This window comes from Paramormyrops kingsleyae, chromosome 13, assembly GCF_048594095.1.
Source record: "Paramormyrops kingsleyae isolate MSU_618 chromosome 13, PKINGS_0.4, whole genome shotgun sequence".
NCBI lineage: Eukaryota > Metazoa > Chordata > Actinopteri > Osteoglossiformes > Mormyridae > Paramormyrops > Paramormyrops kingsleyae.
The window spans coordinates 24,816,153-24,843,672 of record NC_132809.1 but is presented as its reverse complement, the minus strand read 5'-3'; the positions used below and the strand labels follow the sequence as shown (position 1 = coordinate 24,843,672).

Genomic DNA, 27,520 nt, shown 5'->3' with positions numbered 1-27,520 from the left:
AAAATCACTAGAAAGGAAATGGGGAAGGACGAGTGCAAAACTCTGCTGGACGCCCTGAATAAAGTGACTGCTTGCTACAGACATCTGGTCATCACCCTGGGCAGCAGCTCAGACTCGCAGAATCTGCGGGAGGAGCTCAGGAGGACGCGGAGGAAGGCACAGGAGCTGGCGGCGGCGAACCGCTGCAAACTGACCGCTTTGCTGAAAGACAGGAACATCAGTGAGGAAGAGCGATCTGAGTACGAGCGCCTCTGGGTGTTATTCTCCAGCAGCATGGAGCTGCTGGATGCAGACATGACGCGGTCCCTGGATATCGGGCGGGATTTCCCTCTAATGATGCCCGTCCGACACCTGGTCCAAACCGGAGTAAGTGGCAGTACCAGCACTGTGGCGGCCAGGGCGATGAACGTGCACAACATGAAGTACGAGGCCGAGAGCAACATCGACACGGTCGATCTGAAGGAGCTTCAGAAGGAGATCCTCCACGTCAGCCAGATGATAGAAGAGATGGAGATGAAGGTGCAAGTAGCACCGTGGACAGTAGAAGCCAAACAGGAGGCGGGTGCGGAGCTGAAGTCCACCGGCAGCGTGCGGAAATCCTCCGCGGGCATCATCTCTCTCTGCGAGGAGCCCGCATGCCTGAGCAGTGAACCTGGCCTTCGCAAAATCCTGCCTGGAATCATTTTCACCGGCATTCTCTTCATTGCGGGAATTCTGGCATTTTGCGTAATTAAACTTTCCTGAGATGGCCTAATACGCCGTTTTTTCCTTATGAAACACTAGCAGGTGCTGCACATGCGGAGTAAATGTCAAAGCCGGAGGTGCGGACAGGAGCAAAATATGTCTGCATAATTTCAGACAGACACAAGCTGAGAGTATAGTCTACATGTCATGCTGGTTGGCTCATTAATACAATAGTGAGATGCGAGAACATCTACCTAATGCCATCTACCTGTCATTGTATCACTGCTTTTCATGAAGAAATCAAGGATGAAGTCCGAAATGACCGCATGCTACACCATGGCTAGAATCCTGTACTGCTTAATGTTTTTTTTCTGTTTTTTTTTTGGTGGGGGGGCAGGGACTCTTTTTATTGAAATGCATTAACAAGGTCAGTAGAAAATTGCCTGATGTCTTGTGAAATACACTAGGCCAGAGCTGAATTTCGTCATTTAATTATGTGCAGACACACACAACAAAAAGAATTTTGGTTCATGTTAATTCAAGACACTACTGGTTTAAAGCAGATGCCAGTGGCCAGCATCCATGTATCATGTGTTTGAGAAAGCAATCAAGCCAAGGATAAAAGCTTTCGGGATTCCTGCATCCACGTGGCTTTCTTTTGGTGAAGAATGCACTGTGTGAGTGTTTGCATTACAATTCAGATGGCAAGACATTACAATGAACACAAATCTAGTGCAATATGTGCTCCATTAAACCTGCTGTTAAATGTAAAACAGAGCAATCTCTGAGACAGCAAAACAAATTCATGCATCTAAAGCAAGACTGGATGGAGGCTCTTTTCTCAGATTTCACCCCATTAAACTGATCTACAACAATTATTTGAATATTCCTAGTTTCGATACTGGTTAACAGTAGTCCTGAATGAATTATTATAGGTACTGCCCTCTAGTGTTAATGACATAACTCTAGTCATTCATTATGAACAATAGAACATAAAAAAGTTGGACAGATACTAGAGGGACACACCAATTCAGTGGGTTGCAGCCTCACACTTCCTGGGCTGCGTATGTACATCCAGTGCATTGCGGGTAGGTGAAATGGTATCTCTAAATGCAAAGGTTCTTAGCATATGAATGTCTGTCCTGTGCATCCTGGGATACACTCTAGGCTCAGCGTGACCCCGTGCTGGATAAGTGGCATGGATGGTTGGATAGATACTCAATTTCTCCTATAAAGGTTATCTTGCAAATATGGTGACGGCTTGTAGGAAACTCACAGTTGTGTACAAACAGGCAAAAACGAGTACTTGAAAACCGTCAATGACATGCAATCACTCATCATGCCAAGTGGCTTTTTATTAACAGACCAACAGAACTGAAAATGCAACATACTAACCCTATGAACATATTGATCATCAAACGAACAAAAGAATTTCAAGATATTAAGTGGGGATGTCAGAGATCCCCCCCCCACACTCTAAACAAAAACATGACTTTTCCACTCTCTCCAAGCATAAATGATAAACTCATTCCCTGTTCTGGGCTATGACTGTAAATCTGCAAAACAAAAGCAGTTGGAACTCTGTAGTCATACAGTTGGTGTCGTGCTGGACAGTCAGTCAGTGTCGCTGCTGCTGCTGCCATCGCCGATGTGAGGGGACCAGTAGCAGCCAACGTCCTCGACGAGCTCCACGACCCAGCGACCTTGAGACATGATGAAGCAGGTGAGTAAAATAACTCAAAAAGTTCTATTATCACGTGTTCAGATGAATACAGTGTAATTCTTATGCCAGTTTCAGGTAAGGGGATAACTGCATGGGGAACAATATGCAGATGGCAGTGCAGTACGTGACAGGCGGCAGTGTGACACAGGACAGAGTGACACAGGACAGAGGGCAGAGTGACACAGGACAGAGTGACACAGGACAGAGGGCAGAGTGACACAGGACAGAGGGCAGAGTGACAGAGGGCAGAGTGACACAGGACAGAGTGACACAGGACAGAGTGACACAGGACAGAGTGACACAGGACAGACGGCAGCGCAGTAGAGAACTAGACAGTACAAGACAGAAGAGCAATATAAGAATGAGTAAGTGCAAAAGTAAGTTTGTGCAATGGGGATATGGATTGCAAAAAGAATAAGTACTGATAAAGCACATAAGTGGAATATCAACAGTGTGCAATATAACAGAGTGGGGAGACCAGTGCAGATTATTGGTCATTTAGTGACCTTATGGTTTGGGGAAAAGAAGCTGTCCCTTAAGCAGGTGGTACGGATGCTGATGCACCATTAGCTCCTCCTAGAGGGCAGGAGTGTGAGGACGGTGTGAGCTGGAGGGCTGGAATCGTGGTATTCAGCCTCAGCGACGATCCCAGATCTTACCATTCTCAGGTTTTTCAGGTTCGTCCTCAATATGGTCAAAGTCCAGACTGACAAACACATTCTATACAAAAAGCAGATTTACTCATGAGTTTAATGAAAATTAAGATGCTATCTGGATAACGTAGCACGTAACATATATACAGCATTTGGATAAGTCGGTGTATAACCTAGTATATAACACGGTGTATGACCCAGTATATAATGCAGTCTATAAAAGTATATAAAGCACTTCAGTCACTCCTTCACATTCTACGATGTTTCGGCAAGCTCTAAAAATATTTCATTGTTCACAGCCAATTCACCAGTAACTGAAAGCGCAAATTTCAAATTCACAAATCTGGAGGGGCGACTCTATACAGGACAGTATATAACCCAATGTATAACCCAGTGTGTATCACCTTTTCCCGGAGCAGCCTTTCCCACAAGCCACTGCGTGCTTTAATCAGTTGCAGGACGGGTCCACCGCTCTTCACCTCGCATGTGCACTCGTCTGGTTCAATGGTGCCCTGCAGCACCAGGTCGGCCCGGTACTGTTGACCATTAACGGTGGCACTGCAAACAAACCAGAGTGAAGTCACGCAGTGATTGTGTAGCTGAACTGTGGGGGGAAACTGAAGGATGCAGTGAAAAGCCAGGTTAACACTGGGTGGACATGCTAACTCCACATGCAGAAAGCACTACCCACTGTGCCACTGTGGCCCTGACAGGCATGCGCGATGTTAATATTGACATCATGACATCATGTCACATACATGCAATCGTCACATCGCAAAGACCATCAGTAATTTTCATTCTCGTAGGAAACATGATTCATTAAACAATATGGTACATAAAAAAAAAATAGTGTAAAGTTTACTGATGCTGTACATTTATGAACTCTGACTCTCATCCTTGCTATTGGACTGAATTATAGACCATGCGGTACATTTGTGTAAAATTTAATTTTTGATTGAAGTGGATAAAAATGAACAATAAGACATTTGTCTTCTGAAGTATGGAAATATTCTGGATTCCATAAAGGTCATTTTGAGTAAGTCATGTGTTGACAGTCTCTGTTGGCACAAGTTCTATTTGGCTACAGTAAACTTCGGGTAAATTTTCAACTCCATGTTTTGTAAATAATGCAATATATTTCACGAAAATTTCATATATTGCAATGTGAACAACTTGTACTATAGTTCAGCCTACACCAATACACAAAATATGTTCACAAAAACATTATATGGATATTATGTACCATGTTACGTAAGATGATGCGGCTAAGCGATGGGGCTGGCCTTTGTTTAATTGTATAAGGTAAAATTGGTAAGACTATTCAAAGCAAAGCGAGAGGCTACGCTACTCTGAGAGGCTAAAGAGTACAAATCTACAGCTAACCCCACATTACTGGGTTGAGTCCATTACTACTTGACTGTCTTATAAGATGCAGTTGCATTGTAGTCGTTCCGTGGTGATATTTAAGTTCTGCTTTGTAATACTGACAGATGACTGCATTTTCATTCACTTTTAATGTGCAGTGTCTCCACACAACTGATTCTTTCGCTGTTTGGAGCCTTGCCTGCTATGTGCCCTCTTCCCTCCGCCATGCTGCTGAGTAATCAAGGAGGAAGATTTTTATCGGTGCTTTCTTAAAATTGAGTAATCGGGTTTATTCGAGTAATTGTAAAAGCTCTAATTGCGATATGACGTTTTGGCCACATCGCCCAACCCATCCTCAAAGCCCCTTCAAAGACAGGCAGGATAATATCATGCATACCTGTACATGACTCTGTCAGAGAAGAATTCACATGTCTGTTCAGTAGGGTTGGGGAGTTTGATGTTTATGACGATGGACTTCATTCTCTGAAACCACTGTATCTGCGGGTGGAACCTGCAGCAGACATTCAGTTATGCAGCAGGGAACCTGCATCTCCAGAGGTCCAAGTACAAAATCAGTAAAACAGGACCTACCACTGTGGAGCATCAGCAGTGGCAGTGCCCTTCTGCCCCGGGTCTGTGTGTTCTGCCACGGGCACCTTAAGGTCACGTGACAGTCCGTTCTCCACTGGTCTGACAGGGAACTGAACTTCATTCACAGGAGAGCCAGTAGGAACCGCCTCCATGGGTCTGTGTGTTCCTGCCTGGCTTTCCAGGTCCCTGCTAAAAAGAGAGTCCTCCAGGGTGGGGGTGGATGATGGACTTTGTGGTTCTTCTAAAAGGGCAGGACAGCTCAGTGTATCTGCTGCTGGTTCCAGGGCCATCGGTTCCTTCACAGCTGCAGCAGGGACCTCCACCCAGGTTGGGGGACCTTCTCCTGCTGGGTTTGCAGTACTTCCTGTGGCGTTGGCGGGGAGCGTCAGTCCGGTCCCCGGTTCCTCAATGGCAGTGGGGCTACTGAATGGCAGGGAGAGCCAAAGGCTGTAAGACCTGACCCGACACTGACCAATGGCGTGCCGGCAGGGGCGGGCCCTCACATCTCGCCAGGCGGGACCTCCACGAATGCCTCCTGGGACAGCACCTTCAGCAGCTCGACGTGCTGAGGGTTGGTAACAGCCATCCCCGTGCTCAGGATCACTGAGAGGACGTTGTACTCGCTGATGAAGGTCTTCAGGCCCGGTGGCCGGGTCAGCCGCACCTTCCGGGGCAGAGACAGACACGTTCGTGCCGGCTGTGATCAGAGCAGAACCATCTACGTGCAAACGTACCACTGCAGTGTCATCTGAAGTGTGCATGAGGGTTAAGCAACAGAAAGACGCCATTTATCATCATCATCATTATTATTTAAACATGACAGCTGCAAGTATAGCAGCTCCAAGCTCAAAGCCAGCAGTGAGGCAGCATCCTACCATCGGATCCACCCAGATGGTTTTTCCCAGACTGAGGACGACTTTGGCCTGATGCTGCAGACCTTTAATTTTCTGATTGATGTATCTGGTTACCTGTTCAGTGTAGAGAAATCATTACAGGGTAAGAAATCTATAAATGTAATGAAACACAGAGGAATGCTGTTCTTTATCACCCCACCGTTTTTCCACAAAATGAATGAATGAAGAAACATGGACACCTTCGGGTTCCAGTCCATCTCGCCATCGATGGGCTGGACCCGGCACACGATGACCTCCACGGCCTGCGGGGGCAGCGCTTGGAAGCGGCTGGGCAGCTCCAGCAGCTGGTGGCCCTTCACTTCCTGCTCTCGGCCCTCGTCCAGGAAGCAGACGTTAACGCTGTAGAAGAGACGCTTCTCTGTGTCCGGGGTCGTCAGGAGCTGGACCCTGGCAGAAGGGAAGGGCAGAGATCCGTCCCATGGCCTGATCAAGCTTAGCCAGTTGGCGGTAGAACATCAGAAATGACTCTGAATTACGATGTACTTCTACCGGATATTTTTATCCAGGGAGGCTTTTTTGAACAAAGTAAGAGAAGACTAACTATTTCTAAAATATTAGAAATATTTTTCCAAGACTGAAATCTGACTACACACGTCCACCAATGGGGTGTCATAGGGCTCAGCAACGCCTGTGATCAGAAGGTCACTGGTTCAAATCCCAAGGTTGGCAGAGTGATTTCCTGAGGAGCAAGACCCTAACCTCCTCTTACTGGCTGACAATTGTACGTCACTTTGGATAAAAAGAAATCAATACATGTAAATTTTCAAACTTACCGGTGATACACATCATCTTCTTGCACCGTATAAAGGCCTCCCTGCATCAGCCCCGCAGCATGAATCTTCTCCTGGGAATAGTGAGCGGCCATGTCCGTGGCCAGGCCCTCGTAGAGGCCTCCCTCCCCGCTGACTATGCGTCCGTAATAACAGGACGCGTTCTTAATATACAGGGGCACAAACTACCAACAAGAAACAGGGGTTACGTTACACCAGTAGCAGGTCGGGTCACATGACAGCACGGCCACTGAAGTGAGGCTGCTCACTTGGATGTTGTGGGAGACTGGTTGCCGTGGGGCGTCTTGCTGGGGGTCGATCTGGTGTCGGTCAGGGCAAACCCTGTCGTCTCTGTAATGAATCGAAATTCATTTCAATCAAGAAAACAAAGCAGAGGTCAAATATTTCCTGGAGTCAATAGATAACAGGAGTGGAAACATGGCCGCAGTAACACACTAAAGGGAACCTGCAGAAGCCAAAATTCTTCAGGTAGCTACAGAGAGGCCTGGCAGACTTCTGCAACTCCTTGGCCTGCAGGAGCCCACGGGTGAAACGCAGCAGCTCATGGGGCAGATCCGTGCCAGTCCGCTCCAGGTAGCGCAGGAGTCCGACGACGTGCCGGGCGTGACCCTCCGACAGCAGCAGCATGGACCGGGCCTCACGGGACGGCAGACTTGAGCACACCTATCAAAGCAGGTGTCAGCAGTTAGGACTGCAGAGGAACACTGCCACCTACAGGACGACTGTTAGATACACACCACTAAAAAAGGACAAAGCACTTCATTCCACTATTAGGCTCAGTGGGTTAGGCCTCCATGCCTGTTGTGGCTACTGTTATGAGCAAAGGATTCGAACCAGTGACATCTCCAGTGGGCCCAGTAGTAAATGTTTTAGAGGCACTGGATGGGCAACTGGCCTTGTGCTAAGACACCAAACTTTGCTCTTATCTCTGTATGTATGTGTCTCTCATAGGAGAACAGGATTGGATATGTGAAAAGGAACATTCCAATGTACTTGTACTTGTGCAAATGGCAAATAAAGCACTACTTCATTTCACTAAGGTGCCCCATCCACACGGCATCACGAAAGCTGTGTCAAGAATTAAGGACACAAAGTACTACAGCAATGTCTGGGACTGCACAGTGCTAGTGGCGTACATCTTGAGAAAGCTCAACATATTCACACGAGACCCAGCGGTGGCGATAGGCGGTGGCTGAGGAAGACGGGGTCGCTCAGGTCCGGGTTTACCCTCCAGTACCTTGTCAGAGAGGTTCCGGAAGTGCCTTGACATGCAGTACAGGCGGCTTCCGAACACTTTGGGTGAGCGTGGGAAGCCGTAGTGCACAACACAGGTAGCATCGTCGATGTGTAGCGCCCTCACACAGTCATCGGTGGTAACTGTCAGGTGAGGAGCAGACATTACCTAAGTGACAGCAAAAGGGTTGGCCTGCTCTGACAAAACGAGCGCTTCATCCTCCACGTACCCAAGATGACGTGAGTTCCTGGCCCGATATCACTCTTCCACTGCTCCACCACGAAGCTAAACTGGTGGGTTAGCTTCTCGTGAACCTTCAGGCAGAAAAATGCCGTGGTTCTGACAGCCTGTAGGGAATCGAAGCAAACATCACTGTGTTGTTCCAGAAGGCTGATGATCTTACTAAAGTCATTAACAGTCCTTTGCACATACAGCATGTGGGGCAGACAGTACCATCGAACATTAACATGAGATGTTTGCAATTTGATTACTGATTTACACTTCAGTAACACATTGGATTAAGGCACAACATTAAAAGAATGTTGTAACATGGCAAAAGTAAACAAAAGAGCCCTGAAAAGAACAAGATGTAATTTACAAGAACTCATCACCAAGGCAAGATCTTTAATCATTATGACCTTACAAGAACCTGTACAAGCTAGACAATTGAATGATAATATTTTTTTCATTGTTGGATGGAGTAAAAAGTCAGTCCCAAGACCAAAAGACCCACATGCAGGCGATTACTGTAGCACACTGATTTCCCCCAAAGCAGACCTCATTATGCAGCAAACACAGATTTTACGGAAAACCCATCAATAATGATTATTCCTTTCATTAAAAGGGAGCCCATCACTTTAACTAAAGTGGTCAAGCAGCACCACTGTTATGTAACTGAATGGGCACTGGTGTAATCCCCATAACAATTTTTTGTTCTAGGTCACCGAACGTTATGATTAAGGTATGGTAGAGTAAGGTATGGATGTTCCCAGAACGTTATTCCTCTATTACTACTACCAAGAATAATTATTATACATTAAAAATAATCATAATATTGTTATTATTATGTTTTTATTACTATAGATAGATGATAGATAGATGAGATAGATGATAGATAGATGAGATAGATGATAGATAGATGAGATAGATAGAATTAATGTTGAAAAGTATCTAAGGATGTTCAGGAACTCATGTTATTCTGCTACCATTGACAGAACCTTTGTTAAAATGTGGAAATAACATTTCATGTTTTTGGCCAACTTGGAGAAGAGCTTTACATAACATTGCCTAAAGTTCTGGGAACGTTCCCTGTTAGTTGGGATGGCTCTTGGTAGCATCCCCCACCCTAAAAGGGCAGGAGAAACAAGGGGAAAAAAACCATCTGCATGGCTGAAAGATTCCGACTCGGTATCAAGCGAGAGAGAAAACTCCCAGCAGGTCAGTTGGTCAGCAGAGAAGCAGACAGCACATATCAATGGGAAGTTTGTGTTTAGTAGGTTTACTTTGAAGTTAGGGTCAATATTTAGCAGAGGGGGTAGCCAAGGTGTGCTGAGATAAATACTGAAAATATGACATTGCCCAGAAATGAGTTACTAATCCTACCATTCAAGCTATTTTACCACCAAACATTTACAGGTACTACACAGTTAGGTCCATATATATTTGGACACTGACACAAGTTTTACTACTTAACCTGTTTACTGAAGTACATTCCAATTGAAGTTATACAATGGGCATGGACATAAAGTGCAGACTCTCAGATTTCATTTTAGGGTATCCACATTCAAATTGGATGAAGGGTTTAGGAGTTTCAGGTTCATTAACATGTCACCCTCTTTTTAAAGGGGCCAAAAGGAATTGGATAATTCACTTAAAAGCTATTTCATGGACAGGTGTGGGCAATTCCTTCATTTTTTCATTATCAATTAAGAAGATAAAAGGCCTGGAGTTGATTTGAGGTGTCTTGTTTGCATTTGGACTATTGAGATGTGAACATACAACATGTGGTCAAAGGAACTCAGAATGCAGGTGAAACAACATTAGGAGTGGCAAAATCCACAGTTTGGTACATCCTGAGAAAGAAAACATTGGTGAACTCCACAACGCAAAAAGGCCTGGACGTCCTCGGATGACAACAGTGGTGGATGATTGCAGAATCATTTCCATGGTGAATAGAAACCCCATCGTAACAGCCAACCAAGGGAATAACACTCTCCAGGAGGCAGGTGTATCAATATCCAAGTCTACCAGAAAGAGAAGACTGCATGAAAGCAAATATAGAGGGTTCACTGCAAGATGCAAGCCACTCATAAGCCTTAAGAATAGAAAGGCTAGACTGAACTTTGCAAAAAAACATCTAAAAAAGCCAGCACAGTTCTGGAACAGCATTCTTTGGACAGATAAACCAAGATCAACCTGAATCAGAATGATGGAAAGAAAAAAGTATGGAGAAGGGCTGGAACAGCTTATGATCCAAAGAACACTCATCATCTGTAGAACATGGTGGAGGCAGTGTGATGGCTTGGGCGTGCATGGCTGCCAGTGGCACTGGGTCTTTAGTGCTTCTTGATGATGTGACACTGGATGGAAGCAGCCGAATGAATGCTGAGGTGTTCAGAGACATCATGTCTGCTCACATCCAGCCAAATTGATTGGGCGGCATTTCATAATACGGAAGGACAATGACCCAAAACACACAGCAAAAGCAACCCAGGACTTTATTAAAAGCAAAGAAGTGGAATATTCTCGAATGGCCAAGTAAGTCACCTGATCTCAACCCCATTGAACATGCATCTCACTTGCTAAAGACTAAACTACAGACAGAAAGACCCTCAAACAAACAGCAACTGAAAGCTGCTGCAGTAAAGGCCTGGCAGAGCATTAAAAAGGAGGAAACCCAGCGTCTGGTCATGCCCATGTCTTCAGGCAGTCATTGCCTGCAAAGGGGTTTCAACTAAGTATTAGAATTGAACATTTTATTTGCAGTTATATTAATTTGTCCAATTACTTATAAGCCCCTGAAAGGAGGGGATTGTGTAGAAAAATTACTTTAGTTCCCCATATTTTTATGCAATGTTTTTGTTCTACCCACTGAATTAAAGCTGAAAGTCTGCACTTCAACTGCACCTGACTTGTTTTTTTTAAAATGTATTGTGGTAATGTACAAAGCTTAAAAATGTAAAAACTTTGTCCAAATATTTATGGTCCTGACTGTATTTGCATTCTTACCTTGAAGACCTCTTCGGTTTCTTCTGCAGTGCTGGTGAAGATAAGAGTCTTCTGTGCCACATCAGGGACAAAGTCCAGAGCATTGAGCAACACTGACATTTTGGTGGTTTCTAAACAGAGCAGGACCATCTGTGGAGGGACAAACGAAACCCACACCTTTACCATCAGACCAAGCTGTAACATTCACCAGAACTAGAGAAAGGCTTAGCCTGCTTTAGAAAAACTCTACAGTCTACCTCTACACTTTCTGAAGACACCATAAAATGACCTATTACAGGTACTTTCAGCATTTCATTGATTAAAGTTATGTTACTATACTACGTTATAATGTCCTTGTTAATTGGGTGCATAGACCCAGTAATCGTACTGCTGATGACCTGATATACCTCTGCCTTAAGATTACCATTTAAAAATACACTTTTTAACAATTTATTCATGCCGCGTGTGATTGCACAGCTCAGAATTACAATATAGGACTTAATTTTTGGCCACCGTTGTCACAACACACAGGTATGCCGAGTGATGCCAAACTGATGTCATGCTTCCTGGGGGATGCGGATGCGCTGATGCTACACTGACGTCATGCTTTCCAGGGGACGCGAACGTACTGGTCCCTGTAAGACACTGAACCCACGTACCCACTGACCTGACGCACGTTACCATATAAAGCTGCTTCTTCGGGGACCGTTATGATGACACAGGGGTCCCTCATGCTCTCCTTCACCAGCGCCTCCATGTGGTGGCTCCAGCGAGTTCCCACAGCGATGAGCTGCCTCAGGGAGAGGGCTCGCTCCTCTTTCCGGAAGTACTGCAGGACGGCGCACGTCTGACAGGCAGGTGGCTGCCATCAGTATTCTGCTCCTCATGCCTGGCCGTGAGCTTCGATGCAGAAGGACGAGCCTCACCTCCTGAGGGACCCGGGCGTACAGCAGATCCACATCATCCAGCACCAGGTGACAGAGCCGCAGGAAGAGGAAACAGCACGACTGAAGCAGCTGCAGCAGGCTGGAGGGGGTGGTGACCAGCAAGCGGCCTAACGGGCACAGGGGGCGCCACTGCTGTTTAACCGGACTGAACCTGCTAAGCCAGTGTTTACCAACCCAGTCCTCGGGGACCCCCCCAAATGGTCCAAGTTTTTGCTCCCTCCCAGGTCCAGGTGGGAGCAAAAACGTGGACTGTCTGGGGGTCCGCGAGAACCGGGAGGGAAACACTGCGCTAAGCATTCACTAAGGTCTAATAAAAGACATGCTCGAGAGTCAGCCTGGCTCTGACCGCCCATTTCGGTTAGAACTGATGCAGCGGTGGTGAGCAGGAAACCTCACAGTTGCTGGGGATGTGTGCAGCCTCGGCCTCGGCCTTCCCCCGGCCAAGCAGCACGAGCGTCGGGTGCAGAGAGGCACCGGCTGGCAGCTCCTCCAGCACCCCGGAGACACGCTGGGCCTTCTGCCATCCGGGGCACAGCACGGCGGCAATGGGCTGGGAAGGGGGCAAAGGGTACAGCAGTGTTTGAGTGTCCGGCCAGAGACACTGTGCGAGTGCCGCCATGGCAGCAGTGCACACAGAGCTCTAACTTGACATATACTGTCAAAAGGCTTTTCCATCCAGTGATACCATTATGGATGATTCTGTCAGTACTCAGAGGCAGTGCTCAGAGGCAGTTCTACACAAGGGACCAGGCTCTGCTTAACGCAAACGCAGCCAGCTGTTTACCCCGGAGCAGGAGTTGAGGGCACTGCGGACAGCGCAGAGCTGCAGGTGGGTCAGGAACGGAGGGATGTAGCACATGGGGTCGCTGCCCGTTTGGGCGACGAGCAGAGTGTCACAGCCTCGAGACACTGGGGGCCAGCAGTGACAATCGGCCAGGGTGGGGCCACCATAGCCCGTCTGCAGGAGAGCCTGAAGCCACAGGCACACACACACACACACACACACACACACACACACACACACACACACATTACAGAGTACATTCAGATCATAGAGGAGGGCGGACGCCTAAATAGCTAAAGCAGAAAGCTCTGCTATAGGAAGGGTTACCAGTACATCCTGTCATCCAGACTAACACCACAATTAGTGGTTTCACAGAAACAAGCACCTTTCGCACGCCGTCAGAGACGGGGGCGGCGGCCAGGCTGCCACAGGGCTCAAAGGTCATGGGGGAGTGCATCAGGATCCTGCTTCTGTAGGGGTCCTGCCAGAAAGGCTAATGGAGGGACAGCATAAGACGACAAAGTAACAGCAGACCCAGCTAGTTTATTGGCTGATATCTAACAAACCATTTCAGAAGAATCCCTGTCTGGATTCAGAGGGTCTGGGTTCAGAAACTGCAACAGCCTGCAAAACAAGCAAACTAATAAAACAGATACAGCTTGTAGTAAAATGTGCGTTCAGAGCAGGAGACACCAACACACCGTGCGCAGATCAGCTCGTCTCCGATCCTGCCGTGAGCTGTCACCTCCTGGGCTTGATCTCCAGCGAGATGGCGGTCAGCTCTGCTGTTCTCACACACACACACACACACACACACACACACACACACACACACACACACACACACACACACACACACAGATTAGTTATCTATGCCTTTGTGGGGACTATCCATTAATTTCTATTCTAATCCCAACTATGACAACCTGTTTTGGCTTGTGCCATCTGTGAGTTTCTGCGACTATTTTGGCAAGGTCAGGTCGGGGAGCATGCACTGATGCAGCGCGTTGCCGCACCCACCACACAGCAAAACTCCTCAGGATCCCAGCCAGCCATCCCCCAGGCAGATATACGGAGTATATCAGATATGCAACGTCTCAGAATGTCCCACAGGGCAAATCCATCAGCTGAGTGGAACGCTTTACGAAAATCGACAAAGGCTGCAAAGAACCTCTGCCGATATTCGCGGCACCTATCTAAATGAGGACCTTCCATTCACATATCTACTCTCCAACGAGAAAGAAAAACTTAAAAAATCCAGGCAAAAAGGACAAGTGTCTGCAAATTAAACACAACACGCTACCAATATGACAAAAACACAAAATCTCGTTCAGGGACGAGTGTTGTCGTTTCTGGGGCCCCACTCAAAAAGTCACTCTGAAACGCCCCATCCCATCTAGCATAGTAACTCTTTGTAGACCAAAAGGGGTCCTCGCAAATTCATGTTTTGAATGGGGGCAATTTGCACGATCATACCCCACACAGGCAGCCACTATGCTGGACGATCCATCAGGCAGCATTACTGAACCAGCCCCCTCCATCGACACCACCTCCTCAGGGTCCTCCTGAAAAGAACGGCTCATACAAGCACTACAGGACAGCATAGAGGGAAACACGAACACTACAAAGGGTGTGTGTCACACCATAGAGGGAAACACGAACACTACAAAGGGTGTGTGTCACACCATAGAGGGAAACACAAACACTACAAAGGGTGTGTGTCACACCATAGAGGGAAACACAAACACTACAAAGGGTGTGTGTCACACCATAGAGGGAAACACAAACACTACAAAGGGTGTGTGTCACACCATAGAGGGAAACACATGAACACTACAAAGGGTGTGTGTCACACCATAGAGGGAAACACAAACACTACAAAGGGTGTGTGTCACACCATAGAGGGAAACACAAACACTACAAAGGGTGTGTGTCACACCATAGAGGGAAACACAAACACTACAAAGGGTGTGTGTCACACCATAGAGGGAAACACAAGAACACTACAAAGGGTGTGTGTCACACCATAGAGGGAAACACAAACACTACAAAGGGTGTGTGTCACACCATAGAGGGAAACACAAGCACACTACAGGACACCACAGAGGGAAACACGAACACTACAAAGGGTGTGTGTGATACCAAAGAGAACATATATTAACTCTGGAGCTTAATCTAAAAATATGAAAGATAACTACAAAAAGAATGTTCCAACTGGACTGCAAGAATGAGAGAGAAACTTCAGTACGAACAACATTTCATGTTATTTGGTCAAAAAAAAAAAAAAACTCACCTTGGGATCAAATCCAGTTTTTGAGATGGGATTTAAAAACCACAAAACCCTGTTAAGAACAAATGAGAAATATTGCATGACATACTACAACCTTGAGTGAGATTTTAAAAATTAATTAAGTTAATATAAAAACAAATATAATTAAGCTTCTGACCTTAACAAGTTTAATTTTTGAGACAGTTCCTCAGCATGGGAGGTTCCTGTCTCTGGAGCTAATTCAGGACAGCTGGAGACAAAAAAGAGCCACAGATTAATTCTTCAATGAAGAACTTCTGCTCATTAAAGTTATTAAAAGCAGAATAACTAACGGTGAATGTGACGTGATGTTTGGGCGCCTAGTTTACCTCCCATTGGCCTGCTTCTCCTGCTTGCCGCTGCTCTCTGCTTCAGCCCCGGTCTGCCCGTCATGCACTACACGTTCCTATAAAGCAGAGAGCTGTACACTGCCATATGCTTATGTCAAAGCGACGTACAGTTAAGAGAACATTGTCAGCCAGGACCTGGAGCAATTAATGGTTAAAGACCATGATGAGGGCCCAACAATACCATCACTTTGCCAGCCCTGTGATTCTAAACAGTGACCTTTTGATCACAAGCACAGCCTCCTAACATGCTGAGCCACACAGCACCAGCTTCTTTAACATGTCTCTTTCACAGGCAGCAGTCCTGAGGTGCTTTAAGATGGCCAGGATCATCACCCCTGTCACCACCTAGCTCTCGATGGCACTATAGGACCAGTTACTCCCACATATCCAGACTGAGGAACAGTTTCTATCCAAAAGCCTTCAACCATTTTAACCAGGCAAGAAGCAACAAACCCAGCTAAGGTTACTCGACCACACCACCAAAAACATTCGATATGAACCCACAGAAAAAATTAAGAGACCACTCTATATTTTTAAACGAATCTACATTTTTAAATCTCGGTTTAATCATGATTCTGCTGGCAGAAGGCTGCACTGAGCAGCAGGTTTCTTCCAGGTTCACAATTTCTAAGTCAGCAGTACACAAGAATAAGGCGAAGCAGGAGACACTGGGAATGACCAGAAACCAGCCAGGTAGAGGGCAGAAGCGACTTTCTAATGCCAGAGATGACCGCTAAATTTCTCATGAATCGGAGGATGACATCAAATGACCTTCAAAAGGAATAGGAAACATATAGTGCAGATGTGAAGTACATTGCTAGGAGAGTTTGTATCAGGCTCCTAGAAGCAAGACTGAAGTCCCATAAAGCAAGGAAGCAGCCCTTCATTAATGAGAAACAGGGAAGAACCAGGCTGCAGTCTGCAAAAAAAAATTAATTAAAAAAATACATTATTCACAGACGCACACCCATAAATTCAAAAATAAGTGAAACAAAAAATTGTGCTGTGGTCTCATTTTTTTCCACGGCTTTATATGGTTTAGGGACCGGTCTGCTGCAAATACTTTCTAATTAGCACAATAACTTAAAAAATATTTGACTAATCTTTTTCAAACTTTGCAGACACATTGTATGACTGAAGATCTGGAACTGGTCAAATTTTGAAACAAAAATTGCACCAAAACTGAAGCAGGGCCATGTAGTGCAATTCACAAATTTAGCAGATGCTTTTATCCAAAGTAACAGATCAGAGGGAAATAGCACATTACAAACATGCATGCTGCGAAAGTCAATTATGCATAAGTGCAGCTATGCTGAGCTTCCAATGAATGCCCAGGTACAAGGGTAAGCAGTAATAAAGCAGGAGCTACACAACTTCTAACGAAGCAAGAACCTAATAAAAATATTCAGGCAGCATTAGAACATTCTGGGAACGTAAAGAAGCATCAGGCTTTAGAGGAAATCACTAGACAGTTGGGCCTTGAGGTGCATCTCGAAGGGAGAAACAAAATCTGATGACTGAACATGGTTTGGCAGTTCATTCCTTTGAGGAACCACACATGGGAAATGTCTGGAGTGACACTTCTTGCAAAGTGGAGTCATCTCCAAGTGGTGTTGGTTTGCCAACTGAAGCGCTCAAGTTGGGACATACCCTACAGAGACAAAAGTACTGGGACACCTGGCCATTGCACCTCCAGGAACCTTATGACATCCCAATCTAAATCCATAGGCATCAGTATGGAGTTGGTCCCCCTTTGCAGTTATAATAGCTTCCACTCTTCTGGGAAGGCTTTCCACAAGATTCTGGAACGTGTCTATTGGAATTTTTGCCCATTCATCCACAAGAGCATTTGTGAGGTCAGGCACTGATGTTGGATGTGAAGGCCTAGCTCACAATCTCCATTCTATTTCTTCCCAAAGGTGCTTGATGGGGTTGAGGTCAGGGCTCTGTGCGGGACAGTCAAATTCTTCCACACCAAACTCACCCAACCATGCATCTATGGACCTTGCTTTGCGCACTGGGGCACAGTCATGACAGAACAGAAACAGGACTTACACAAATGGTTCCACAAAGTTGGAAGCATGGAATTGTCCAAAATGTCTTGGTATGCTGAAGCATTAAGATTTCACTTCACTGGAACTAAGGGGCCCAGCCCAAGCCCTAAAAAAACAACCTCATATCATCATCCCTCCTCCACCAAACTTTACAGTTGGCACAATGGAGTCAGGCAGGTAACATTCTCCAGGCATTTGCCAATCCCAGATTCATCCATTAAACTGCCAGACAGAGAACACGTTTCCACTGCTCCACTCCATCTGACGCTTGGTGACGAGAAAGTTGCATGCAGCTACTCAGCCATGGAAGCCCATAGCTTTACAGTTATTGAGTCAGAGTGCTGGTGACTTTTACGCACTATGCAACTCGGTACTCGGCAATGCTGCTCTGTTACTTTATGTGGTCTGCCACTTTGTGGCTCAATTTCTGTTGTTCCTAAATAGTTCCACTCTGCAATAACATCACTTACAGTTCATCATGGAATATCTAGCAGGGAAGGAAACTGACTAATTGTGAAGGTGGCATCATATGACAGTATCACACTTTCATTCATTGAGCTCTTCAGAATAACCCAATCTTTCCCAAATGTTTATGATCTGCTAATATAGAGTTGGAAGTCTATTCTTGACATAAATGCCTGGACTAGCAGCTGAGCTCAGACAGAAAAGGTCTAATCTTCCTGAAGTTATACAGGGTAGTCCTACAAGATCAGAGAGCAATATTATGTTCTTGGATACAGACAGCTGGTCATCTATCATTACTTCTAGGTTCCCGGCAGAACTTGGAGACAACATGGATTATCCAAGCTGAATAGTGATGTCATAATGAATGGCAGGGCTAGCAAGGAAGACAAGAAGCTCAGTCTTGGAAAGATATAGCATGAGATGATGGCCCCTCATCTAGGGTGCAATGTCAGCCAGGTGACATAGAAAGGTAATGCAAAGAGAAGAGGAAAGGACCAAGGACAGAGACATGGGGGGACCAGTGATTACGTGATGTCAATTGGACACCTCTGTACCCCAAAGAGAATAGCAGTCTCTGACACTTGATCATGCCAGTGCGATAACTCAAAAAGTATTTGACCAATCTTTTTCGAACTCTGCAGAAAGACTGTACGGAAGATATGGAAACTAATCAAATTCTGAGAAAGACTGAAAATTGAAGCAACGCTGCTTAGTGGCATTAAAGGGGAAGCAACTATTGAAGATGATTGACATTGTGAATGTGATAACTCAAAGGGCAGTTGATGGATCTTACTACCACATAAACATTATATGGATGAAGATTTATACCTCATTTCAGACAAATCACACCAAAATTGAAGCAGTAACACTGCAGGAAGTAAAGGAAAGCTATAGAAGATACTTGATCTTATGAACACAGTAGCTCAAAGTATTTTGATGGATCTTTTTTAAATTTCTCAGGAAAAATTTATAGCTGATGATCTGGAACCAGGTTCATATTGAGACAAATCGCACTATAACTGAAATATTGTCACTTAATTGCCACACATGAAGTGATGAACCTGATTAAGAGAAGTCATAGAAAGGAGGCCTTATAATAAAGATTTTTTGGAGAGGTGGGGAGAGTATATGGGGGGGAAGAGATTGTAGGTTATGGGGTATGGGAGCAGTTGGGCTTAGAGTGGGGGGGTGATGGGGAATACATTGCTTTCTTGTTTTAAACCAAATGACTGCTGATTATTTTTTTAATAGTCATATACTGTACATCTATATCTGTATTAATTCAAATAAATGATTGCGCTGCTGCACTTTAGTTCATTCTTCTTCTACATATACTTATTTTTTTTCTATTCATGTAGTAGTGCTGCATGGGAAACTGGTACTGAAAAATTACTGGAGTGCTGCGTTTTTGAAATCTATAACCATGTTTTAATTCCAATACTAATTACACTCAGAAGTGGACATTACGGGTCCAGAAAGCATAAATCCAGACCAAGATTTTGTTTCAACCAACCAGATGAATATTCTTTTGACTCTTTATACTCAACTGGTTAGTTGAAACAAAATCTTGGTCTGAAGTTTTATTTTCTGGACCTGAAATAGCATAATCTGAGGTGTGACATTACAGACAACACTAATGCTAACCAATGAATTAGAATCATAGACTCGATATGTCCAAACCACTGGCAAAATCAATTATACCCGATGTCAGAATTGCCCGCATTATGCTATATAGCATATAGTTCCAGCAAACTAGGAAATTTGATATATCTGCTTTAAGTGCTGTGCATAAAAAGAAATGAGGCTACTAAAATGTCATCTAGGTAAATATGATCTCACTAGCTTCAAGTCAGTGATTTATGTAAGGGATCTTATAGCAAGATCTTATAATATAGCAAACAGGCTACAATAATATCTTCAAACTAGCATCTGTACCTACAGGTTACTTTGCAACGCTGTTTTAAGCAGTTAAAAAAAAAATCAAGCAAGATGCATATGTTCATTGAGCAGATGAATGGAAGAAAGCAAAATAAACTTGTTGTAACCTTTATGGGTGCTTATTTCACTATCTTTTCGCAATAGAAAGTAATGGTGATGAGTTTAATCGCAGAAGAAATATGTTTTACAGTTTTGCCCATTAAACCCCTCCCTCCCATGTCAGCACAGTGCCATGTCAAAATCCATATAATGAATTGCATCCATAATGATCCTCCTATCCCCCCCCCCCCCCAATACTCTCCTTACACGCAGTACTCTACCCCCTCACACGCATTTTAATAATGATAAGGCGGAAGTGCATTACAATCAGGGGCAGATACACCCTTTATGAATTTTATAGAACATACTATCATTCTCCTTGTAACTGAATGAATCAGAGCGATCATGATACAGTATGATGCTTGGTAATATTAGGGTGTGTGTTGGAGTGAGGTTTCATTTATTAAAATAAAAAAAAAATCAATTTAAAAGCATTTGAAATAAACGTCTCCTGAAAATCAGTGACATAAATGTATAATTTAGGATGAACAATATTTAACTTTTTCTGCATTGCTTTTGTTGCAGTATCATGATACTTAAAGTGGTATCAGTATTGAGGTTGTAATTTTGGTATCGTTACAACAATTATGTAGTATTGGTGGAGAACGCACACAGAGTTTGGTTGTACATACACAAAGACAGTAAAGATATTCTATTCTGTAAGCCCTACCGCAGTAACCTGTACCCCCTCAGGGGAGAGGTGGAGAAGGTGGTTTTCTGGAACCTTCTGTCCATTACCCCCTGACCAAAAATCAACCCCATCTTTTTCCTCACATGTGATCTCCGCATTCCGGCTTGTCCCTAGATTGAAAATACAAACATTTATTACACAGCACAGTCAAGCAAAAGGATTTTTCAAGACCCGATACAAAAACATCAAAGGCAACGCTGTAGAGAGCCCATGAGTCTTTACCGGACTGGACATCCATGTCGTCATTTTGCACACGCAAAGGAGACTTCCCAGAAGCGAGGGTGTTGGAGGCTAGCAGGAGAGCATCGGCACCATAGTCCTGCAAGCTCTGCTCAGGCCTCGCACTTGAGAAACATGCAAACCTCTTTGTCACAAGTTCGTCATTTACGCAGATCTGCAAGGAGAGATAAGAACTGATGGCCCTACAGCTTTAAAGTGAAAAATACCTGAAATTACCCAAAATTTTTAACCTCTCATACACTACAGGAATTAGCACAATGTGAAGAGTAGGCACTTCCACGGCCATGATGCTGCAAAGCCAGTGATGCATCGAGATTTTAGCACCTTTATGTCCCTGATAGTGAGATAAAGCTGGACAGCAGTGGACTCCGCATTCTGACCACAGACAACAGCCTCCTTCAGGGTAGAAGCTGCCGGAAACAGCATTTAAAGAGGTTCAGTTTAGAGGCAATATTAAAAGGCCTGAGATTCTGGTTAAATAAAAGCTGAACCAGGTGTACCTTGAATGAGCTCATGCAGGTAGCGTGTGGCAGAGCGGTCCCAGCACGCTGCACGTCTGAGGGGGCAAAGGGACAGCAATGAAGAATGCTGCATTCCATTTGCCTTGGGATCCGATTTTTGGATTCCGATATTACCTCACATCCGTTAAAAACTCAGGAAAACCGAGTCAGATATGTTCCATTTGCCACAGAAGTAGAAACACCATGGACTCATATGGAAAAAGCAAGATTTTTTGTCGGATTTAAGGTACCTCAGTTTAAATGGCCTTTATCTTCATTCACTTACAATTAGCCCGAACTACCTTAAATCCGACAAATAATCCGACTAATCATGAAATCCAATTCTAGACCGGTTAATTGGTAGCCATTGTTAGCAATATCACTTGATAACACATTACGCGCGGTGCTTCACGTATTAAAGTCCGTAGCTACACGTCCACAGATAAGTTGGACGGTATAGTGTGTGCGACCGATTTAATGAGCCACAAATGAGAAGTAGTGCTTAAACAGGATAAAAGTACAACTTTCCCTTCTGTTGATAAAGGGCGCAGCAATCTTCGATTCTGAACTCAGGATCCTCTGCGTTATCCGAGATATTTCTCGGATCTCCGAGAAACGGGGAGCGCGCATGTCATCACTTCTGGCCTCGAAACTCGGAGTCCGAGTTCCGAGGGCAAATGGAATGCACGAGAAGCATCCAATTCCACACATTTAAACACGGTGGAGAACAACAGACTCCATCACCTACTTTAGTGTGGCTTTCTGCAGGCAGGCAGACACCTCCAGAGTCAGGGGGTAGATACCAGCCAGCTGGAAGCGTCTCACCCAGAACGGCAGCAGGAGAAACTTTTCCAGAGGAGCTCGAATGCTGTGGAAAAGAAGGAGAAACTCAAAGGTGTTGTCTAAACGTGTACCAAAATAATATCACGAGAAAATGAATGTATGTAATTCTGTAAATCTGCATCTCACCACACCCTGCGTGAGGATTTAATGCTTATTTGCTAAGTAAAAGGCTTCCAGTTACATGCCTGTCTGAGTCGACAATAACGTGCTCGGCGTGGTCCAGCAGAAAACACAAGACCTGGGAGCCAGCAGTGCTCAGGAAGAGGGATTCCATAACAGCCCTACACCAGCTCCTCATGGCAGGTGAATAGACAACGCACACCTGGGGGACAGGATAGGGCAGGACAGGACAGAGTAGGATGGGGCAGGACGGGGTAGGGCAGAGCAGAACGGGGCAGGACGGGGTAGGGCAGAGCAGAACGGGGCAGGACGGGGTAGGGCAGAGCAGAACCGAGCAGGAAAGGGTAGGACGGGACAGGAGAGGGCAGGACAGGACAGGGTGGGGTGGGTGAGTAGGGGGCAGGGCACGACAGGAGAAGGCAGGACGGGGTGGGGCAGGACAGGGCAGGAAAGAGCAGGACGGGGTGGGGCAGGACAGTCGAGGGTAGGGCAGTGTGGGACACATCAGAATGATCACAAAATTTTAAATGTTAAGACTCCCAGTAAAGCAAATCAGTCAGCAAACTGCAAGCAGCCTTCAACTCCAAAATAAACAGTTGCACATTATCTGTGCTTCAAAAAAGTATTTGCATACCTATTAAGAAGAGCAGAAGCGATCTTATGTACTAATGTCAGAATGTAAAATATCTAAAAGGCACAGAGTGGGTGAGCGTGTAAGGGGCAGAGTCTTGGTATGGGTTTGCGCTGGAGCTGGAGATTTTTCCAAAATTCAAGGCGATATCAAATAGCATGGCTATGACAGCACACACTGAAGGCTTACAAATGATTAAGGAATCCATTTCTCAGCAACATGATAACCCAAGAACATAATGTGCAAGAACTACCTGGTAAAGAAGTAAGTGAGGGAGGAACAACTCGAATGAATGACCAGGCCTGTACAGGCCCACAGAGCTGGTATCTAACTGCAGAGCAGTGTCCAAGCAGAACAGTGCTGTAATATATTATCCTAAAAAAACACCTGAAGGTAGCAGAGTTCAGGCACCGGCCAAGACTCCTGTTAGTACAGTACCTTGCCTTCCTCCAGCAATTGAGGTTTTAGTTTTTGAACATCCAGGTTGACCTCATGGTAGAAGAGGTTCATTTTGACCTGCAGCTTCTGATATTCCTGGTCTTCTACACACACACCAGCACCTTTGACAATCCTGCCCCAGAAGCAGCTGGGGTCCTCGATCTACATGAACGAAAGGCAGATGAGAGGAGACTGGGAGCCTGTGATTGGATGTAGCTAAGCGAAGATCAAGTGTGTTACCCTCAGACAGTAGCGTTTCACACATACCTTTAAAATGTCGATTTCCAGCAGTGGGCCGCCTGCTTCCATGTTGCCTGAAGCCCAAAGCTCAAAGTTAGTGGATGCATCTCAAGGGATTTATACCCTCTCTCTCTCTCTCTCACACACACACACACATCTGAGACCTCAACACGCACAATTTTTACTAGATAGTCAACATTACTTACTTCACATAGGGGTAGGTATAATGTTTTGGCTCACTGATGTACATACAGACTGATACACAAACAGATATACACATACAATGTTGTAGGAGAGTTTGATATTGGGGGGGATTAGACTGATTTATTTTTTTAAGTTTTTATTGGATTGACTGAATCCAAATAAAATACTGGGGTGCAGGCATTCCTGCCCAGAGTCTACACCCCTGCACACAAAGATAAATGCACACCAGGCCATGTAACTAACATGATAAGGTCCCCCGACTTACCTATCATTACACATTCGTACGCACCGGCAGTTAAAAACTGAAAATGTTCATTTACCGAATTCCATACACCCGTCGTATAACTGTGATGTCCGATTCGTGAACGAATCGTTCTTTTACCGGTTCTTTTCACTGAATCGGTCTAACCGGTTTTCAGATTTAAAAGAACCGGTTAGTAAATGTGCCGATCTAAAGTTCGATTCGTTTAAACAGACAGTTCGATAAAATCGGGTCTGTAAACTGACCCGGATTTTCCAGCACTACAATGAAATCGCCGGGCTGCTCGATTCTTCTGCGCAGTGATACGATTGATGTGTCACGTGTGGCGTTCGGTAGCAGAAAATAGTCTAGGGTGACCAGACAATCCATGTCAGGGAGGACACTTTGAGCTACTTCGGGTTTTACAAACTACTTTCTAATTGAAAGGCTCCTGTGCTCGGCTAAATAGTTTAGCTCTTCTTGTGCTTTGACTGGTTTGTTTCCTTGACTGAAAGACTCATCCAGCTGTTTCACATTAGCATTAGTGACACATGCATGATTATAGGAGACTGACCAATCAGCACACAGCAAGAGCTGAGTGCTCAAGTGAAATCCAGGTCCGTTTAATTGAAATGGTAATTTACAAATCCTGTCCTAGCTCAGAGTGTCCTCCCTGACATTGATTATCTGGTCACCCTAAAATAGTCCCTACATTAAACAGCTCACTACAAAGTCTGTGCACTATCTTGAGTGACTGGTTTATGATTTCAGGTAAGAGACATTACTGCTGAATTTTTCAAATGTATTTTCTGACGCTTTAATCACCACATAAAGAATGCTATTCACTCCTACCCAATATATTCGATAGAACCTTTTTAAGGCCGACATCTCCAAAAATAGACAACTCTCAGCAGAACAACCTAGTGGCACAAAAGCCCATCTAAAACACATCTTTTTCAGTTTTGCAATGAACTGGTCATTTAAAACTGTAATTTTTAACGGTTTCTTCCACTGGAGGCTCCGACCAAAGCAGCCGCAGTAGAGCCAACGAGATTGCAAATATATAACGCTGCAGCGCATCTGATTCAACCTTTCCGTACAGAATTAATACATATAAAAATAAACAGTAAGAAATACATTTGGAAAAAGAGTCACTAAAATGTTTTAATAGGTGCAACATACCAAGGTGTCCGCTAACGCCCATAAGCCTGTCTTCCGCTGACTGGCGGCCCACAGAACCTCCCTCCGACTTAAACCATCCGTCCATCCATCCATCCATTTTCAAAAACCGCTTATCTTAGGGTAACGGGGTCCGGAGCCGATCCCGGAAGCTACGGGCGCAAGGCAGGGAACAACCCAGGATGGGGGGCCAACCCATCGCAGTGCACACTCACACAAGTACACCTATGGGTGATTTGCTAAATCCAATCAGCCTCATCATTTTTTTGGACTGGGGGGAACCAGAGTACCCGGAAGAAGGGACCCCCCGAAATTAAACAGTTTCTTATGGTTAGATAAACTTTATCGATCTTTGGGGAATTTCTGGTGCATACAGCTTCTATGTACGTATAACACAGAATGCACGACTGACGAAGTGCCATTAGTACATTAGTGATGCGCGGGCCGGCCCGTAAAACGCGGTCTGGGCGGGTTAGGGGCAGCTTACCTGGAGATATCGCGGGTGCTGTCTGTAACAAAGGCAGCGTTACGAGTAAATTATAAAGAACTTAGGGGCACGTAGAGTATAACAGGCTTTGCGTTTTAGGCTCTCCGATTTCCTTGCAAAAGCTGTGATTAGTATAGTCCACCTGCGGGGAACAGGCGCGCTCAACTTCAACTCAGCTGGATCTTTCTGTGCGAATTAAATAAAGATTAAAGAAAAAACTATATCGAATGACGGGCGCATTTCCGGACATCCATCTTCAGCGTCCGTTAGTGCAGAAATGCGCCCGTCATTCGATATGCTCCGAAATATATAAAAACCGAATAGCCTAAAAGAATCCTTAACTTAGCTGCGAACAAAAATCTGTTGTATATCCTCTCGCTCTTGCTTTGTGAATTTCTAGTTCCAAACCTAAAAAATATTTTTCAGCTTCCGTCATTCGATATATGACGAGAGTTGGGGCTTTGGCCACTTAGAAAATCGGCGGTTTACGTATATATCAGTGCGATTTTATTTAAATTAAGGTGTGTGTTTCAATGCTAAAAACAGAAGCAGACCTAAAATGTCAAGATCAAGAATATAACTGGTGGTTGTGGGTTGCCGTAGCATTCTGTTTTGCGACCAAATTCTGTGCGCTTGGTCACAGGCAGTACGCGTGTTTCACCAGTGCCTGTCCTTTTTGAATGGTAAATGGACTGCGTTTATATAGCGGTTTTCTACTCCTACAAGTACTCAAAGCGCTTTACAATTTATGCCTCATATTCACCCATCCACACACCGGTGGCGGAGGCTGCCATGCAAGGCCAAATGTGCCAACCTGCACACCGGGAGCAATCAGAAATTCAGTGTCTTGCTCAAGGACACTTTGATGGGGACCGGAGAAACCAGGGCTCGAACCTGCAACTCTCCAGTTGCTGAACGATAGCACTACCGCCTGTGCCACCAAATAAGAAATGAATAAGAAAACGCTTTTTCTTACTCAGTAATATAGACGTTTTCCCTATATAGGAGAATGTTAGCGATGTGTGTGTCGGGTTGGGTTCAAATGGTTGATCATTGCATATTTCTGCTGGTCAGGTGGTGCTTATTGTCTCTCATAACGGGCCGGGGGGGTGCCGGTGTTGTGCGGAATTCTGCACCCCTGTCGGGAGTTCGCACCGCTCTTTTCTTGTATTCCAAGGGGGAAAAGACGTAGTTCCGTCAATGTAAATGTGCAACAGAAATATTAAATTGCGTTTGTACATTTTGAAGACGTTTATCACGGTTTCATTTAACGAAAGCTGCATTTAACCCGGTGTTCTATCGACCAATGCTACCTACAGTATGGAGACGTGTGACCGAGCCTTTCTGCGCATGTGCAGTTCCACGGTCTTGAGATTAGGGTTAGGTTTTAGGGTTTGGGGCTATTGTTATGGTTAGGGCTATCGATTAGAGTTACGGTAGCCTAACTCGACCAAGTAGCTTAACTTGTAAGAACACCGGGCTTATCACTACAGTACACAGTGGAAATGAGTACATTGAAAAGATTATACCCTATTGATCCCCGTGGGGAACTTTTGTTTTTTTTGCCTACCCCAATTTGCTCTCCATAGGTGAGATCAA

General features: G+C 45.0%; 2 protein-coding genes across 11 annotated transcripts; one reads left to right on the top strand and one right to left on the bottom strand.

Moving 5' to 3' along the window:
* The first annotated feature begins 18 nt into the window (after positions 1 to 18).
* LOC111850591 (regulator of G-protein signaling 9-binding protein-like) lies at positions 19 to 744 on the top strand. Its single transcript, XM_023824628.2, has one exon. It carries the CDS (start codon positions 19 to 21, stop codon positions 742 to 744), a length of 726 nt encoding a protein of 241 aa, XP_023680396.2.
* Positions 745 to 1,987: 1,243 nt separating this feature from the next.
* On the bottom strand, positions 1,988 to 26,211 carry tdrd12 (tudor domain containing 12). 10 transcript variants are annotated; one of them, XM_072698435.1, is made up of 34 exons: positions 25,922 to 26,211; positions 23,838 to 23,884; positions 23,571 to 23,732; positions 22,567 to 22,703; positions 22,287 to 22,406; positions 21,539 to 21,594; positions 21,363 to 21,448; positions 21,021 to 21,192; positions 20,778 to 20,908; positions 15,531 to 15,607; positions 15,341 to 15,412; positions 15,187 to 15,235; positions 14,370 to 14,458; positions 13,595 to 13,678; positions 13,460 to 13,517; positions 13,279 to 13,386; positions 12,894 to 13,079; positions 12,506 to 12,659; positions 12,089 to 12,216; positions 11,830 to 12,009; positions 11,184 to 11,312; positions 8,185 to 8,302; positions 7,959 to 8,098; positions 7,167 to 7,384; positions 6,970 to 7,051; positions 6,704 to 6,885; positions 6,110 to 6,317; positions 5,892 to 5,984; positions 5,520 to 5,680; positions 5,017 to 5,439; positions 4,823 to 4,936; positions 3,465 to 3,618; positions 3,067 to 3,127; positions 1,988 to 2,387 (listed from the first exon to the last, which is right to left on the bottom strand). In XM_072698435.1, the coding sequence occupies exons 2-34, from the start codon at positions 23,877 to 23,879 to the stop codon at positions 2,299 to 2,301; spliced, it is 4,263 nt and encodes a 1,420-aa protein (XP_072554536.1). In that variant the 5' UTR covers positions 23,880 to 23,884; positions 25,922 to 26,211; the 3' UTR covers positions 1,988 to 2,298. The 10 variants fall into 10 exon arrangements, with proteins under 10 accessions (XP_072554536.1, XP_072554533.1, XP_072554537.1 ...); XM_072698432.1 differs by lacking the exon at positions 25,922 to 26,211 and adding an exon at positions 25,438 to 25,805; XM_072698436.1 differs by lacking the exon at positions 25,922 to 26,211 and adding an exon at positions 25,108 to 25,218.
* Between the last annotated feature and the right edge of the window lie 1,309 nt (positions 26,212 to 27,520).